This window comes from Nicotiana tomentosiformis, chromosome 1 (genome assembly GCF_000390325.3).
Source record: "Nicotiana tomentosiformis chromosome 1, ASM39032v3, whole genome shotgun sequence".
In the NCBI taxonomy this organism is placed as follows: Eukaryota; Viridiplantae; Streptophyta; class Magnoliopsida; order Solanales; family Solanaceae; genus Nicotiana; species Nicotiana tomentosiformis.
The window spans coordinates 75,038,890-75,051,731 of record NC_090812.1 but is presented as its reverse complement, the minus strand read 5'-3'; the positions used below and the strand labels follow the sequence as shown (position 1 = coordinate 75,051,731).

Sequence of the window (12,842 nt, the reverse complement as noted above, 5' to 3'; positions counted from 1 at the left end):
ATAAATTCGGGAGGAGAATAATTTCTTTTAACAATTAATTAATTTAAACAAAAAATCAAGCATATGAGATTTTCATCCTTTAATAGCTTTATCTAACAATTCACAATATATATATATATATATATATATATATATATATATATATATATATATATATATATCCATTAATATTAATTAAATAAAGAATACAATGTACACAAGTAATTCATGCTTTGAGTCCTAAACTACCCGGACTTTAGCATTAATAGTAGCTACGCACGGACTCTCGTCACCTCGTGCGTACGTAGCCCCCGCAATTAGCAATAATTATTTAATTTAATCCCTATGGGGTAATTTTCCCCTCACAAGATTAGACAAGAGACTTACCTCGTCTCAAAGTCTACTTTTCGATTATCGCGTCGCGTAAAATTCTCGATTCGATGCCGAAAACTCCGAAACTATCCAAAAGTTATATAAAATAATTAATATATGTTCAATAATTCAAAATTCATTTATTAAATAAATTACTCTATCCAAAATGGTTAAATTCCTAAAATTTACCCCGTGCCCACGTGCTCGGATTCTGAAACCTTTCGGATAAAAACGTTACCCATAATCTCAAGAACTTGAATATATAATTTCTACCAAATTCCATAATTATTTTTGTGGTTAAAATCTCATTTTTATAAAAATCTAGGTTTTTCACCTAAACTCTTGATTTCTAAGATTTACTAGTTATAATCTACCTATAATCTATGTATTTAACTCATGTAATGTAGGAATTACTTACCTCAAAGTGCTAGGTGAAAACCCTCTTCCAAAAGCTCCAAGAATTGCCCAAGAGATGAAAGAAAAGTGAGATAAATGGCCTAAGTCGCGCATTAAATGAGTTGGGCACATGCCTCTGATGTCGCATTTGCGACACCAGGTTCGCAAATGCAGCACAACTCTCGCAAATGCGAAGCTTGGCCTTCAGCTGTTGGGGTCGCAAATGCGACCAAAGAGTCGCAAATGCGAACTCTGCTGGGATTGCAAATGCATCAAATGTGTCACAAATGCGAACACTACCTAGGTCGGGCTTCTTTGCAATTGCGAAGCCTTTCTCGCAAATGCGAGGTTCGCATTTACGAACAATTTCTCGCATTTGCGAGACCTGCAACTGCTGCCAAGAAACACCAGAAAACTGATGTATTTTCATTCCTTCCGAATGCCTGAAACTCACCCGAGCCCTTGGGGCTCCACACCAACTATCCAAAAAAGTCTAATAAACTCATACAAACCTACTCGAGCGATCAAAATCCGAAAATAACATCAAAAATCAAGAATCGGACGCCAAAACGCATGAATTGACTTATGAATTCAAAAACTTCTAAAAAGACTTCTGCTCGTTCGATTCCTATCAAATCAACTCAGAATGACCCCAAATTTTGTGTGCAAGTCTTAAATAACCTTACAGAACTATTCCCTATCTCAGAATTCCATTCGGACCCCGGTATCACCAAAACCTACTCCAAACCAAATTTAAAGAATTTCAAAAACCTTCAAGAACTAACTTTCACTATTAGGCGCCGAAATGCTCCCGGGTCCCCCAAAACCCGATCCGAATATACGCCTAAGTCCAAAATCATCATGCGATTCTATTGGAACCGTCAAATCCCGCTTCTGGGGTCGTTTTCTCAAAATATTGACCGAAGTCAAACTTGTCTATTTAAAGCTAACTTAAGGAACCAAGTGTTCCGATTTCAACTCACACATTTCCAAATCCCGAACCAACCATCCCCGCGAGTCATAAATTAATAAAAGCATGTTCGGGGAGTTTTATTTTAAGGAACGGGTTTCTAAAAGTTAAAATGACCGGTTGGGTCATTACATTCTCCACCTCTTAAACAAACGTTTGTCCTCGAACGAGTTTAGAATAATACCTGGAGTTCTAAATAAGTGTGGATATTTGCTCTGCATGTCCTCCTCGGCCTCCCAAGTCGCTTCCTCGACTGGTTGGCCCCTTCACTGGACCTTTACTGCAGAAATTCTCTTGGACCACAACTGGCGAACTTGTTTATTAACAATGGCAAATGGCTCTTTTTCATAACCCAAACTCTTATCTAGCTGAACTGTGCTGAAGTCCAACACATGTGATAGGTCAACATGATACTTCCGGAGCATAGATACATAGAAAACCGGATGAACTCCCGATAGACTGGGAGGCAATCTAAGCTCATAAGCAACCTCCCCAACTCGTCTCAATACCTCAAATGGGCCTATAAACCTTGGGCTCAACTTGCTCTTCTTCCCGAATCTCATAATTCCCTTCATCGGCGAAACCTTCAAGAGAACTTTTTCAGCTACCATAAATGATAAATCACGCGCTTTATGATCCGCGTAACTCTTCTGTCTGGACTGTGCTGTACGAAGTCTTTCCTGAATCAACTTTACCTTTTCCAAGGCATCCCTTACTAAATCAGTACCATATAACTTAACCTCACCGGGCTCAAACCATCCGATAGGTGAATGGCATTGACGGCCATATAAAGCCTCAAATGGAGCCATCTCGATGCTGGATTGGTAACTGTTATTATAAGCAAACTCGGCCAAAGGAAGGAAACGATCCCATTGACCTCCAAAGTCAATCACACATGCCCTGAGCATATCCTCCAAAATCTGAATTGTCCGCTCTGACTGCCCGTCGGTCTGCGGATGAAAGGCTGTGCTGAGCTCTACACGGGTCCCCAACTCACTCTGTACTGCTCTCCAGAAATGTGAAGTAAACTGAGGGCCTCTATCTGATATGATGGAAATTGGCACACCATGCAACCGAACTATCTTCTGAATATAAATCTGGGCCAACCTCTCTGAAGTATAAGTAGTCACAACAGGAATAAAATGTGCCGACTTGGTCAACCTGTCAACAATGACCCAAACTGCATCAAACTTCCGCAAGGTCCGCGGCAACCCAACTACAAAGACCATAGTAATTCGTTCCCATTTCCACTCTGGTATAGTCATCTGCTGAAGTAGGCCACCTGGCCTCTGGTGCTCATATTTAACTTGCTGGCAATTTAGACACATAGCTACATACTCAACTATGTCCTTTTTCATTCGTCGCCACCAATAATGATGCCTCAAGTCACGATACATCTTTGTAGCACCTGGATGAATAGAATACCGAGAACTGTGTGCCTCCTCTAGGATCGTTTTCCTCAGTTCATCCACATTAGGAACACAGAGACGATCCTGGAGTCACAGAACACCATCCACACCAATAGTAACTTCCTTGGCACCACCTCGTAGTACTGTTTCTCAAAGAACCATTAAGTGTGGGTCATCATACAGGCGAGCCTTGATCTACTCAAATAGTGAAGACTGAGCTACAACACATGAAAGAACTCGGTTGGGCTCTGAAATATCTAGCTGCACAAGTCTGTTGGCCAAGGACTGGATATCCAAAGCTAATGGCCTCTCTTCCGCTGAAATGAAAGCCAAACTACCCATACTCTCCGTCTTTCTACTCAAGGCGTCTGCAACCACATTTTCTTTGCCCGGATGATACAGAATAGTAATATCATAATCTTTTAGTAACTCAAGCCATCTGCGTTGTCTCAGATTTAGGTCCCTCTGCTTGAACAAATGCTGCAAACTGCGATGATCAGTGTAAACTTCACAAGACACCCCATAAAGATAATGCCTCCAAATTTTTAGAGCGTGAACAATCGCAGCTAACTCCAAATCATGTACTGGATAATTTTTCTAGTAGGGCTTCAGCTGACGTGAAACATATACAACAACTCGCCCTTCCTACATCAATACACAACCCAAGCCAACGCGTGAAGAGTCGCAATACACTGTATATATTCCCGAACCAGAAGGTAACACTAACACTGGTGCTGTAGTCAATGCTGTCTTGAGCTTCTGAAAGCTTGACTCGGAATCATCAGACCATCGGAACTGAACACCTTTCTGGGTTAATTTGGTCAAAGGTGCTGTAATAGATGAAAAACCTTCCACGAATCGACGATAATAACCTGCTAAACCCAAAAAACTCCCGATCTCAGTCGCCGAAGTGGGACGATGCCAATTCTGAACTGCCTCAATCTTTTTGGGATCAAATTTAAAACCTTCGCCCGATACAATATGTCCCATAAATGCTATAGACTCTAGCCAAAACTCACATTTAGAGAACTTAGCATATAGCTTTTGTTCCCGCAATGTCTGAAGCACTACTCTCATATGCTGCTCATGTTCCTCCTTACTGCGCGAGTAGATCAAAATGTCATCAATGAAGACAATGACAAGCGAATCAATATATGGCCTGAATACCCTGTTCATCAGATCCATAAACGCTGCTGGGGCATTAGTTAAACCGAAAGACATTACCAGAAACTCATAATGACCATATCTAGTACGGAAAGCAGTTTTCGGAACATCCGAATCTCGAATCTTCAACTGATGATACCCCGACCTCAAGTTGATCTTGGAGAACACCCTAGCACCCTACAACTGGTCAAATAGATCATCAATACGTGGCAATGGGTACTTGTTCTTAATAGTGACTTTGTTCAATTGGCGATAATCAATACACATTCGCATTGTTCCATCCTTCTTTTTCACAAGTAATACTGGTGCACCCCAAGGCGATACACTCGGTCTGACGAACCCTTTGGCTAGTAACTCTTCAAGTTGTTCTTTCAATTCTTTCAATTCTTTCGGAGCCATGCGATACGGTGGGATAGATATAGGCTGGGTATCTGGAGCCAAGTCAATACAAAAATCAATATCACGATCAGGTGGCATACCTGGAAGATCTGAAGGAAATACATCGGAGAACTCCCAAACTACTGGCACTGAATCAATAGCCGGAGTCTCTGCAGTAGTATCCCGAACATAGGCTAGATAAACCAAATAACCCTTCTCAACCATGTGTTGAGCCTGTATAAAAGAAATAACCTGATTAAATGAACTAACCGACAAACCCTTCCACTCCAGCCTAGGCAAAGATGGAATAGCAAAGGTAACAGTTTTGGCATGACAATCTAGAATAGCATGATATGGAGATAACCAATCCATACCCAGAATAATTTCAAAATCGATCATCTCGAGCAATAAGAGATCTTCTCTAGTTTTATAACCACAGAATGTAATAATACAAGACCGGTAGATCTGGTTCACAATAACAGAATTGCCTACAGGAGTGGACATATAAACAAGAGTACTCAAGGACTCACGAGAAACACCCAAGAATGGAGCAAATAGAGATGACACATATGAATACGTGGATCCTGGATCAAATAATACTAAGGCATCTTTGCCGCAAATAGAAATAATACCTGTAATCACAGCATCTGAGCCCTCTGCATCTGGTCTAGCCGAAAAATCATAGAACTGAGCTAGAGCGCCAACTGGCTGGCCTCTGCCTGGCTGACCTCCACCTCTAGGACGACCCCTACCCACCTGTACTCTACCTATTGGTGGTCGGACTACTGGTGGAGCAACTGGTCCAGTAAGCATAAGCTGCTGACCCTGCTGTACTGGTCTACCCCGAAGCCTGGGGCAAAACCTCCGCATGTGATTGGGATCCCCGTACTCGTAACAACTCTTCGGTGCGATGAGTTGCTGACTAAGAGTCTGACCCTGGGGACCTGAATACCCACTGGGAGGACCCTGAATAGCTGGTGGGCGCTAAGAACTCTCTGGTATAACACTGAGATAATGTCGCATTGGAGTACCCCGAGGAGGTGGTGGTGCTGGAAATGGGGGTCTGCTGGACTGCCCCCTCACGAACTGACCTCTGCCCCCAGACGGAGCACCTCTGAACTCTCCAGAGTACAAGAACCGCTTATCTCTCATAATCTGCTCTCGACTCCGCTGACGTACACCCTCAATCCTCCGGGCTATCTCCACAACTAGATTATAAGAAGTACCCATCTCAACCTCTCGAGCCATAGTGGCCTGAATACCAGTATGTAAACCAGCTACAAACCTCCGCACTCTCTCCGCCTCAGTAGGGAAGGATCATAAGTGCATGGCGAGATAATTTAGAAAACCTCGCCTCATAATCGGTCACTAACATCTGACCCTGCTGGAGCTGCTCAAATTGAAACTGCAACTCTTCCCTCTATGAGGGTGGAATATACATGTCCAGGAAAATACGGGTGAACCTGTCCCAAGTCATGGGAGGAGAATCTGCTGGTCTGCCAAGAACATAAGACTGCCACCATCTACGGGCTCTGCCCTCTAGCTGAAGAGTAGCAAAGTCTACCCCATGAGACTCCAATATCCTCATGTTGTGTAATCTGTCCCTGCAACGATCAATGAAGTCCTGTGGATCCTTATGTCACTCACCCCCGAAGACAGGAGGATGTAGTCTAGTCCATCGGTCCAATAATTTCTGAGGATCGGCGGCTACAGCTGGCCTGGGCTCAGGTGTAGCTGCTGCCACTGGCTGGGCTCCACCCACGGATAGTGCACCCTGGGTCTGATATACAGCAGCTGCCTGTCCATGAGCCAGCATGGTAGAGGTCTGTGCTCCCCCGCCCGCCTGAGATGTGGTTGGGTCTGTCGGAAATAAACTGGCCTGAGTCATATTGTCCATGAACTGCAGCATACGACCCATGACATCCTGAAATTCCGGTGCAGATGTGAAATCCACCAGAGCTGGCTCTGCCACAGGCACCTCATCATGTTCCTCAACAATGGGGTTCTCTGCTGGACCCACTGGCGGCATAACTGGAATAGTCCTGGAATGTCCTCGCCCTCTACCATGGGCTGGAGCCCTCCCTCTGCCTCGGCCTCTAGCAACTGGGGGAGTAGCTCTTCCCTGGCCTGGAACCTCATTCATGCGCGTTCTCACCATCTGAGAGAGAATAAGAAAAGGATATTTAGAACTACATCAAGTGCACGATGGACCCTATAGCCTCTCGAAGATAAGTACAGACGTCTCTGTACCGATCCGCAAGACTCTATTAGGCCTGCTCATAACTTGTGAGATCTACGTGAACCTAGTGCTCTGATACCATGTTGTCACGACTCATTTCACCTATAGGTCGTGATGGCGCCCAACACTACAGTTAGGCAAGCCAACATAATAAATTAAGCATATATTGATAAAATTTAAAACCAAAAAAATAATAAAATACCAAATTCTACCAATGTGTGTGCCAAGACCTGGTGTCACAAGTGTATGAGCATCTATTAGATTATACAAAATCTCAAATACTGTCTGAAATAAAAATAGACAGAATGAAAAATACAAGGAGAGACACTAGTAGCTATAGAATGGCTCAGAAAGTGCAGCTCACCAATATGCCCCTGGATAACGTGGGTGTAAGACGATAGGTCCCCCACTAGTACTTGCCTCAGGTCCTACACAAAAAGTGCAGCAAGTGTAGTATGAGTACGTAAACAACGTGTACCCAGTAAGTATCAAGCCTAATCTCGAAGTGGTAGAGACGAGATGGCCGACTTTGACATTCACTATGGGTCAATAATAATAATTAAAATACAACTAGGATATTTAAATCAACATGATTTATAAAATTTACAATAATTTATTTAAGCAACGGAAATAATCAAATTCCTTCAAATGCAACAATTCTCAATATATTAATTAAATTCCTTAAATTTAAATAATTTCCAATTTATCAATTAATCTCATTTACAGGAATAACAATTAATTCCTTAACAAGCACGAATAATAATTCATTAAATTTCAAGGATTTTTCAATTTATCAATTAGTTTCGCAAGCTGAAATAACTATTAAAGTATCGTGTAATTTTTATTATTAAGCACGATTTCTGCCGAGGATGTACGGCCCGATCCAGAGTGTCGCGTACACTGCCGAGGTACATGCGGCGCGATCCATAGATGCATCTATCATGCCGAGGTGTTCGGCCCACTCCACAAGAAAGGAGGACATTTTCTTATGTACCTCCGGAAGGAGAGTATATTTATTATAAGATAAATTCGGGAGGAGAATAATTTCTTTTGACAATTAATTAATTTAAACAGAAAATCAAGCATATGAGATTTCCATCCTTTAATAGCTTTATCTAACAATTCACAATATATTCATATATATATATATATATAACAATTCACACAATATATATATATCCATTAATATTAATTAAACAAAGAATACAATGTACACAAGTAATTCATGCTTTGAGTCCTAAACTACCCGGACTTTAGCATTAATAGTAGCTACGCACGGACTCTCGTCACCTCGTGCGTATGTAGCCCCCGCAATTAGCAATAATTATTCAATTTAATCCCTATGGGGGTAATTTTCCCCTCACAAGATTAGACAAGATACTTACCTCGTCTCAAAGTCTACTTTTCGATTATCGCGTCGCGTAAAATTCTCGATTCCATGCCAAAAAATCCGAAACTATCCAAAAGTTATATAAAATAATTAATATATGTTCAATAATTCAAAATTCATTTATTAAATAAATTACCCAATCCAAAATGGTTAAATTCCTAAAATTTACCCCGGGCCCACATGTTCGGATTCTAAAACCTTTCAGATGAAAACGTTACCCATAATCTCAAGAACTTGAATATATAATTTCTACCCAATTCCATAATTATTTTCATGGTTAAAATCTCATTTTTATAAAAATCTAAGATTTACTAGTTATAATCTACCTATAATCTATGTATTTAACTCATGTTAGGTAGAAATTACTTACCTTAAAGTGCTAGGTGAAAACCCTCTTCCAAAAGCTCCAAGAATCGCCCAAGAGATGAAAGAAAAGTGATATAAATGGCCTAAGTCGCGCATTAAATGAGCTGGGCACAGGCCTCTGATTTCGCATTTGCGACACCAGGTTCGCAAATGCGAGGGTCGCAAATGCAACACAACTCTCGCAAATGCGACACAACTCTCGCAAATGCGAAGCTTGGCCTTCAGCTGCTGGGGTCGCAAATGCGACCAAAGAGTCGCAAATGAGAACTCTGTTGGGATCGCAAATGCATCAAATGTGTCGCAAATGCAAACACTGCCTAGGTCGGGCTTCTTCGCAATTGCGAAGCCCTTCTCGCAAATGCGAGGTTCGCATTTGCGAGACCTGCAACTGCTGCCAAGAAACACCAGAAAACTGATGTATTTTCATTCCTTCCGAACGTCCGAAACTCACCCGAGCCCTCGGTGATCCATACCAACTATCCACACAAGTCTAATAACCTCATACAAACTTGTCGAGCGATCAAAATCCGAAAATAACATCAAAAACTAAGAATCGGACGCCAAAACGCATGAATTGACTTATGAATTCAAAAACTTGTAAAAAGACTTCTGCTCGTCCGATTTCTATCAAGTCAACTCGGAATGACATCAAATTTTGCGTGAAAGTCTTAAATGACCTTACGAAACTATTCCCGGTCTCAGAATTCCATTCGGACCTCAGTATCACTAAAACCTACTCCAAACCAAATTTAAAGAACTTCAAAACCCTTCAAGAACCAACTTTCACTATTAGGCGCCAAAATACTCCCGGGTCCCCCAAAACCCGATCCGAATATACGCCCAAGTCCAAAATCATCATGCGAACTTATTGGAACCGTCAAATCCCGATTTGGGGGTCGTTTTCTCAAAATATTGACCGAAGTCAAACTTGTCCATTTAAAGCTAACTTAAGGAACCAAGTGTTCCGATTTCAACTCACACACTTTCAAATCCCGAATCAACCATCCCAGCGAATCATAAATTAATAAAAGCATATTCGGGGAGTTTTATTTTAAGGAACGAGTTACTAAAAGTTAAAATGACCAGTTAGGTCATTACAAAGGTGGCATTAAAAGTGTTCCAATTCAAGATACCAAGAGATGAAAATTTAAAGCAAAACTTAGGAGCTCACAATTATTTTTGAAATTAGCTAAAATTTTAAAGATTTAAGGTGACTAATGTTAAAAATGTTTAGCTATTTTAAACTATTCTTCTTTAAAAAAAATTATTAATAAATCACTTTCCAAAAGTGTTGTTATAGAGTTTCTTAATTTTTGATAGTATTGATAAATTTATCTAGCGGATAGATATTGCATGTAATCACAAATAAATATCAAATTAGGGATATGTGGCTAACTGATAACTCATCATTATTGACCTAAGCAAATAACATGTTTATTAGTATGTATAATCTCTTTATCATGATAATGATTGAATATATCTCTTTATCATGATAAATCTATTCCTAACGACAGTCCAAATAATAAGGTGTTTTGTAGAGCAGAGATGTTCTTTTATTGAGTTGGATAAATGTGATTAATGTTCATCATTTTTTCAGGAATTTGAATTTTTTTAATCTTCATTTAATAATTCAGACACTTTTGTAAATAATATCTATGTAATTTTTATAAAATTTATATTTGTTGATATAAAATACATGTTTGTTGATATTTTTATTTTTATATTTTTATAAAAATACATGTTTGTTGATAAATTTATAAAATACATGTTTGTTGATATAAAATTTATATTTTTATATTTGTTGATATTTGTCCAAATATCGATGTTCTCTAAGGCTAGTTTAACTTAAAAAGTTAAAAATGTATAGTTGTATACTATACTAAGGTAGGCCTCATCTCTGAGCTATCTTTTACATTAAAATGATTTACAAAAATTTACTGTACTTTTTTTTTTTTTTTTTGTTATGATATTACCAGTTTAAAATATTTAAAACAATGCTATAAGTTTTTTAGGAACGAGAGCCCAAAATGTTTCGAGTGATCATCGAAGCTTGCTCTCAAAGTCAATCTGGTGTTCCTTAAGTTTATTTATGTATTTATTTATTTCATTTTTTGCGTGCTGCCATTAAGTTCAACTACTTTATTTTCTTATAGTAGTACATGAGCAGACACAGTGAACGATTAAATTAAAGCCTGTAGAAAGTCAACTTTATATTTTATCAAATTGATACCTTGAACAGTTAGGTTACCCATTGTTCCAGATTCAGCTTGTAAATTTCAAATCTGATAATTTGCTTAATTCATCGTTCTAGGCACCCATGTTCTTTGGTATATAAATTCAAGTAAAATAAATTCACGTGCTTTTTTTTTTTTGCCGTAATTTATAAAAGAAAAAAAATAAATTCAAAATAGTCATCCAAATAATTTTGGGATGATTTATAAGTATGTCCAGTCCAGCCCTTGAAATGTAACCTTTTCATTTAACACTCAAAATCCTCATTAAAAAATTACCGTATAATCACAAATACCAACTAGACAACAGATTAATCAACACAAAGTTTAATATTATAATTAACTAACTAAAAAACATACCCATTCAAAAAAAAAAAAAAGGACATAAGCAGAATTAATTTCCTGGATTTACAGGTTCTCTCCTTTCTGCTTCTTTTGTTTCTGAAAAATTATCATCTCTAGCAGTAGGCCTTGGTCTCTTAGGATATATATCAACATCATTATGATAAATAATGATATTAGGTTTCAAATCAAAATCACGAAGAAATCTGTCTTTATTTCTTTCTACTGGAAAATCTTGGTACTGATTATGAAGAAGGTCCGTAAGTGCTTTAGGCATGGGATCTCCATTCATTGCGCTCTTCCAATATTCTTTTGGATCATTTCTTGCATAGCCAAACTGAATCACAAAAAAGATTAAAAATTAAATAAATTTAATAAAGAAATTAAAGAGGGCATAAAAGTGTAAGAAATTAAAATCTGCAGATTAGAGAAGAAAATTACCCAAGTAAGAGAGAAGAGGAGGAAGAAGATAGAGAGAGATCTCATATTGAAGTATACACTTGACACTCTTTGGCTTTGCAAATTTTGTAGACTTTCTAATGTCTGACTTCATATTTATAGACAGTCCATAATGACGAAAAAATAATACTTTTATGTTGGATGAAAAAAATAAGAAAAGTAAAAGAAAATGATTGATAGTTCTTCTGATCCCTAAGCTGTCGATCAGTTTCTATTCGAAGAGGGCCTCTGACCACTTAAATTTATACCCGATTGTCATGCCGGTAAATAAACTTTTAAATCTTTTATATGAACACTTCAACTTGAGCATAAGTTAACTAATAAACACCTCCGACAATTGAATCAATCTACGTGGCATCAGTTATTCCTAGTCAACTATTGTGCATGTAAGTCACGTCTCACAGGAGTGTGAATGTTATTTTTTCAATGCCCAACGGTAATAAACCCAAGGGCCCATCTTTTAAAGGGCTTCTTCTTCCTCCTTTGGCTTACAACCTCCATTTTTTTTTTACTTATACAAGCTCTGAATTTCTTCTCTTCAAATTTTGTACAGATTCAAGTCAATTTTTTTCTTCTCTAGGTCGATATTTTATTCTTCATGCCAAAAATGCAATGAAAAGTCGTGTAGTTTGTCATTATAGAGTTGACGTTATTGTGTGCATAACCTGGAAGCCCACCAATCCAGGTAGAAGGTTCTTAGCATGCTCAAATTATGGTATAACTAGTTGCTGTAATCTTTCAGGTGGGTGATAAGTGGAAATTTTGACTACTTATTTGCGCCTTTTGACTTTTGTTTTAGTTCAAAAATATTTAATGGTATTCCCGAAAACTGATGAAATATGCTTACTTGCAGGAGTATTGGAAAATGATCCATTACGATAAAATCAAACTCAAGAGGAGTGCTTTTGAACAAGGACAAAAATCAAGCACAAAAAGCTAAAGTGCGGACCGCAGAATTCTGCGTGCGGCCGCAGAACATAAAGAAGAATTAACAGAGCTGCAATGTAAGGTGCGGACCGTACAATAATTGTGCGGCCGCAGAAGTCAAGATTCAGAGAGTTCCAACTCCAAGCCCAGCAAGAACTGCGGACCGCACTATAATTGTGCGGCCGCAGAAATCAAATGTGCGGCCGCACCCAGAATTGTG

The 12,842-nt window shown here is 39.0% G+C and overlaps 1 protein-coding gene across 1 annotated transcript; it reads right to left on the bottom strand.

Moving 5' to 3' along the window:
- Positions 1 to 11,288: 11,288 nt before the first annotated feature.
- Positions 11,289 to 12,196, bottom strand: LOC104106364 (uncharacterized). Its single transcript, XM_070196605.1, has 2 exons — positions 12,131 to 12,196; positions 11,289 to 11,573 (listed from the first exon to the last, which is right to left on the bottom strand). The coding sequence occupies exons 1-2, from the start codon at positions 12,194 to 12,196 to the stop codon at positions 11,289 to 11,291; spliced, it is 351 nt and encodes a 116-aa protein (XP_070052706.1).
- Between the last annotated feature and the right edge of the window lie 646 nt (positions 12,197 to 12,842).

What these genes read in the sequence shown, in the direction of transcription:
- LOC104106364 (XM_070196605.1), bottom strand. Translation starts at nt 12,196, where the DNA reads ATGGAGGTTGTAAGCCAAAGGAGGAAGAAGAAGCCCTTTAAAAGATGG. An exon ending in GGGCCCTTGGGTTTATTACC is followed by an intron (nt 11,574 to 12,130) that starts GTTGGGCATTGA and finishes TTTGTGATTCAG; the next exon opens with TTTGGCTATGCAAGAAATGA.